The sequence below is a fragment of the Taudactylus pleione genome, unplaced genomic scaffold (genome assembly GCF_031769625.1).
Source record: "Taudactylus pleione unplaced genomic scaffold, aTauple2 ptg000095l, whole genome shotgun sequence".
Taxonomy (NCBI): domain Eukaryota; kingdom Metazoa; phylum Chordata; class Amphibia; order Anura; family Myobatrachidae; genus Taudactylus; species Taudactylus pleione.
In genome coordinates this window covers 6,509,457-6,515,096 of record NW_028284497.1, presented here as the reverse complement: position 1 = coordinate 6,515,096, position 5,640 = coordinate 6,509,457, and the positions used below count along the sequence as shown (strand labels likewise).

General features: G+C 39.5%; 1 protein-coding gene across 1 annotated transcript; it reads right to left on the bottom strand.

Moving 5' to 3' along the window:
- Positions 1-3,668: 3,668 nt before the first annotated feature.
- On the bottom strand, positions 3,669-4,637 carry LOC148526544 (olfactory receptor 6M1-like). Its single transcript, XM_088470169.1, has one exon. The coding sequence runs from the start codon at positions 4,635-4,637 to the stop codon at positions 3,669-3,671; it is 969 nt and encodes a 322-aa protein (XP_088326295.1).
- Between the last annotated feature and the right edge of the window lie 1,003 nt (positions 4,638-5,640).

Below are 5,640 nucleotides of genomic sequence, written 5' to 3'. Positions count from 1 at the left end.
GGAGATCGCTGGCTGCTATACAATTGTCCAAGATTTTTGCGCTGATCGCGCCCATAGAGGTCAGGTTTAGCCGTGTAAAGCAGCTAAACCCGACCAAAGTGCTGGGCGCGATCGCGAAAAGTGATGTTTGGGCACCCAAACATGTCACTTTTCGCACATTTCAGCTCTCATCCCCCTGGGGCTGCGAGCTGAAATGTAGCGCTGGCAGCTCATCGTGCCCGACAAAAGCAACAATTGAATAGCTCCGTCGGGCGCGATAGGGGCTGGAAAGAATTGAATTCCGCCCAGTGTGTTCACTGTAACATGCTGCAATGGATACACAGATTGAATAGCCTGCCACCGAATGGCCTTAATGAGGATTTTAGAATGGGCTGTTTCCTGTAACAAGGTTCTTACCCTTCCCTGGAAATTACATTCTATGTTTTGGGGACACAGCCTTGTGTCCCATAATGGCATAATTTGGTCTATTTCAATTCTTATTGTTAACCTATACGACATCACTGTATGTCACATAATGGTTCATATAATTTTTTTTCCTTTGTGGTCCCTGAGTGACATTGCCGTGTGTCCCTATCCTTAGGAGTTGATGTCTATATTGTAATCATACTTGCCTACTTTCCCTGATTGTCAGGGAGACTCATTGAAATAGTACCAATCTCCCTGACTCCCTGAAGAGTCTAGCAATCTCCCTGATTTCATCTTTTCACCTTACTCCCATTATATAGCTGTTATATACTTGGGGAAAAAAAATAAATCAGAGCTATATACATTCAAATGGAATAATCAGTGCAATTTCCCTGCAATTACTATTAGGCACAATGATCCATATGGCTAAATGCATTTTCATATAATGCTTCTCATGGCCATTTATATGGAACCCCTGTAAAACACAATACATGAGCAAGCTTGAAAAGTATTAGTGTGATTCATAAACAAGTAAATCTTACTAATTGCTTTGGGGCGAATTTACATTTGGATGTAAGTTAATTTTATGATACGACTCTCAGATGTAGCAGTACACGTCCACTTTACCGCCGCGCTCACAGGTGTTGCTTTCACAATCTCCCTGAAATGCTCTTTCAAAAGTAGACAAGTATGTATTGTATGAGATTTTCTCTGAACATACTGTTAACCTTGGTGACATTGCCGTATGTCACATAATGGTTATGTTTTCTTCCTGTGTGGTCTCTGGAATGAATCGGCCATGTGTCCCTATTCTCAGGAATTGATGTTTATATTGTTTATTATATATTTTTTTCTGTACTTATATTTTTTCCAGCTTACACTGTTTACCTGTGTAACATCTCCGTATGTCACACAAAGGTTATGTCTTTTCTCCTTTGTGGCCTTCGGAGTGACACCATTACGTGTCCTTACTCTCTGGAGTTGATGGCTATTCAGTATGACATTTTGACATCAACATGTGTCCTTGTAGTTTAAGTACTACAGTAGCCATGTTTATCAACATGGCATAGTTGATTGGTATTTTCTGTATATAGTCATGTCCCTTTACTGCAGTGGGTCTGGTTTATAGACATTTATTCAATTGGTATAGATGTGGTTGACACTGCCGTGTGACTGTGCATACCTGTGATGACATAGGGTTCTGCTGTGGTCCCCATTATATCTTTATTATTATTTGGTCATTTGCTTTGGTTTATTTTGGTTTCCTTTATTTGTTTACATTGGTGGTTTAGTGTGTGTTACCTCTGTCATTGCAGCCGCTCTGATACAGCATGCTGCAATGAACACAATGACAGTCCAGCCAGAACAGAGTCTCAGGTCTGTATGTTTACATTCGGTGCCACACCCACACACCTAGCAACCAATGAGCTTCTAGCAGGCCTCATGTTGGTGTACACTGGGCAGAACTTTGACCTGGGGAACCTGTTCTGGGTCTTCCACTGGAGGGATTTGGATGAAAACTTCACAGAGGAGTGGCAATTGGTCTGGGATGCCTAATGCAGTGGTTTGGGTCCCGGTCGGACCTCAAGGCGTAGTGTGCCGGGCAGAACTTTGACCCAGGGAGCCTGTTCTGAGTCTTCCACTGGATGGATTTGGATGAAAATGTCACAGAGCGGTGGCAATTGGTCTGGGATTCCTAATGGAGTTGTTGGGGTCCCGGTCAGACCTTACTGTGGAGTGCGCCGGACAGTGCTACCCTGTGTAGATAGCAGTAACTGACAACAAAGGGTTTCCTGCTAGCACCCTTAAAAACTTTGCTCTCAATTGGATATGCCCAATAGTGTAATCCCATTTAGGCAAACCATATGCCAATAGTAATGTATAATATTATGTGTACATTCATAAAAACATTATCCCTATCATGTGCTCTGCATGGTGGGTTTCTTGCCGCACATGCGCATTGGAGTTGGTACGCCAGTACCTAACAAATGGGAATGTGAGTGGGAGGTATGGGAAAACACATAGCACCTGTTCTAACCCGGTTTGTAAACTAGTCTTCTTAATAGTCATATATTTTATATAGTGTTCTGCATAATATTGTTACATGGAACTGAACCTTGTCTGCTTTCTTCCCTGCTTTAATAAATGCGAATAATCACCAATGTATTATAGTATATTCAGACAATGGGACTGATTCAGCAGTTGACAGATTTGCAAAGCCGCACACAAGTGGCTTTGCAATTCCGTCCTGCTAAAATTAAAATGCTGCAAGAGGCATCTGAAGTGAAGAGACGCCTCCAGACAGCATCTGCGCCCCGCAAACACCTTTGCCTGCCAATCAGGCAGAGGCATAGGGGGGCCTGCGTGCGATCTTGCACATGTACAGAACTGGTCCTGCACATGTGAGTATGACCATCTGCAACCTCTGCTGAAACAACCCCAATGTATTCCCATCAATCAGAGACAAAATACAGATATGCATACCAAAATAGTATAAAACAGCTTATCTGGTTAGAATATTGAGATAGGGTCTATGAAGAGGAATGGAGGAGAAAGGCAATGACTTTGGTTTTACAGACAACACAAAAGAGGACAGAGGGGGAAAGGTCAGGGAACAAAGGCACATTTGGGTATACAGGTGATATTGGAGGCCAAGGGAGCTCATAAGATCACCAAGGAAAGATGTTTTGAGTGACAACAGAAAAGGTCTAATGAAAGAACTTTGAATATATAGCCATCAATACAAACAGCCTATTATACCCAAGTTCTACTGATATCTTTATCTAATAATAGTAATACAAATGAGCAGGCAATGATTTGAAACTGTAATATAAGACACTAGAGGCACATAAAAATATTTTAGACTTTTGAATTACATTGCTTTATTATTCATGGCATAATTCATTCAACATTAAAAACATTTTACTTAATCAATTACAATCCTTTAATGTAATCATTGCTACAATATAAGCTAAATTATATAATAGATACCATTATTATCAGACAAATGTTGATCAACTTTTTTTTCACCCTTGAATGTTTCTCATTCTTTACACTTCCACACTTTTCTTCACAAGTTGTCACTTTAATATTTTCCTGTTTCTCTGACAATGGGAATACTATAAGGGGAACCTTCCTTTTTCAACTAACCTGATAGTGAGGAAAATGTATTAAAACTATTCAGGAGGAGCTGATTATTGTAATGGTGGGGATCCTAGAAGAGGACAGTACAGCCGTATAAGCTGGTTGTTCCCTTTATCATATTAGGAAAACCACCTTTTGTGTGAGACAATCTTCAACCCCAAATCTCTGAACACTTGTTGGACTTGTTTATTTCGCAGGCTGTATATAAATGGATTAAGTACTGGGGTCATGACACTGTTAAGTAGCGCAACTGTTTTTGTCAAGTCAAGGGAGGAACTTCCAACTGGTCGTACATAAATGAAGATGGCACTGCCATAGGTTAGCGAGACCACTGTGAAGTGAGACGTGCAAGTGGAGAAAGCTTTGATTTTTCCACTGGTGGATGGTATCATTAGTATGGTGAAGAGAATATTGCAATAGGAAACAAAGGTGAGGAAGAAAGAGCCCAAAATGACAGCTGAGGTGAAGATGGCAGAAACCATATCAAAGTGTCTTATGCTAGAGCAACTGATACTCACCAAAGCTGAACTATCGCAGAAGAAATGATTGATTTCATATGGACCACAGAAAGTCATATCAAGGATTAACATTATGGGATAGATGAAAGTAATAAATCCAAATATCCAAGATAATAGCACCAACCATAGACAGACCTTGTTGGTGAAGATTGAATGGTACCTCAGTGGCAGACAGATTGCCACATACCGATCCACTGACATGACAGCCAAATGATAAAACTCTATAGTCCCAAGTGACAGATAGACATAAAGCTGCATAATGCAACCAGATAAAGAGATTGTCCTGTGGTTGTAAACCAGCATAGTGATTAGTTTAGGGACTGTGGATGATATAAAACAAATATCCAAGAAGGCCAGGCTGCTGAGGAAGAAATACATGGGAATATGGAGACGTTTGTCCAGCCAGGTGGCTATTATAATAAACAAGTTTCCAGTTAAACATAGAATATAAAGTACAATGAATAGGAAACTGGACTGTGCCCAAAGACCATGTGTGAATCCAACAAATATAAATTCAGTTTGATTGAAATTAGCAATTTCTGCAGAGATATTTGATGCTTCTGGCAACATTTGGAGGATTACTGACTACAAAGTGATATATATTCTTAGTAAAATTAAAGTATATATAACTTAGTCTACATGCATAATTGTACTGGCTTCCAAAAGGCAGAATAGAATAATGGGAAATCAATCAATTTCATAGCAAGTAAATAATTCAGTCCATTTATTACTTAAAAATACTCATAGCACCTTAAATGGTTGAAATCATTAATTTTCCTAGATATGACTTTACCTAATCCAGCTTCTATAATGCTGGAAATCTGCTTAAAGAGTTCATCATTCAGATGAGATGCTATTACTTCTTTTCTCCATAACAGATTTATATTCCAGAGAAGCCACTTGTAAAAATCTTATGAGTAATAATTCTCTCTTAATACAATACCATGGAGCTCAACGCAGAAGCAGAGGATATGTTTGAAATTATTACGACTTTGAAATGGCCAGATCCAGAAAAGACTGAAAAAATTACAAAAGAGAGTGAACACACGGGGCAGAGCCAAGATCTTTAGGATACTCATAGACTGCACAGAGGGATGTTATAAAGCTAAGCATAGGCATTCAGGGGCGCCGAGAGGGGGGGGGAGCGGGTACAAATTACCCGGGCTCGGGCTTGCTGGGGGGGCCTGGCAGGGGCCCGGGTCCGGCACTGCGGCTCTTGACGGACCTGTAGGCATTACTGTACCTTGTTTGTTATCTGTATTGTACCCTTCTCTTTTTGTTAATACTGTGATTGCGTTATCTTCCCTAAAGTTTTATTTTCATATTATAATAATTCATCAAAAAATTTAAAAAATCTAACAAAAAAAATCAAGCAAATAATAGTAATAATAATATTATTAATAATAATATTAATAATCAACAATGAAAGTAAAGTCACAATCAAGGTGACATGGATGAGATTTGACATGGTAAATTTTTTATTTTTAATTAACATCCACAAAGACTAGGAGTTCCGAACCTTATCAAGTTTAAGGATTTGGTTACATCTGGCAAATAAAAATCAGATACAAGC

Coding starts and splice junctions, on each gene's coding strand:
- LOC148526544 (XM_088470169.1), bottom strand. CDS start 4,637: ATGTTGCCAGAAGCATCAAATATCTCTGCAGAAATTGCTAATTTCAAT.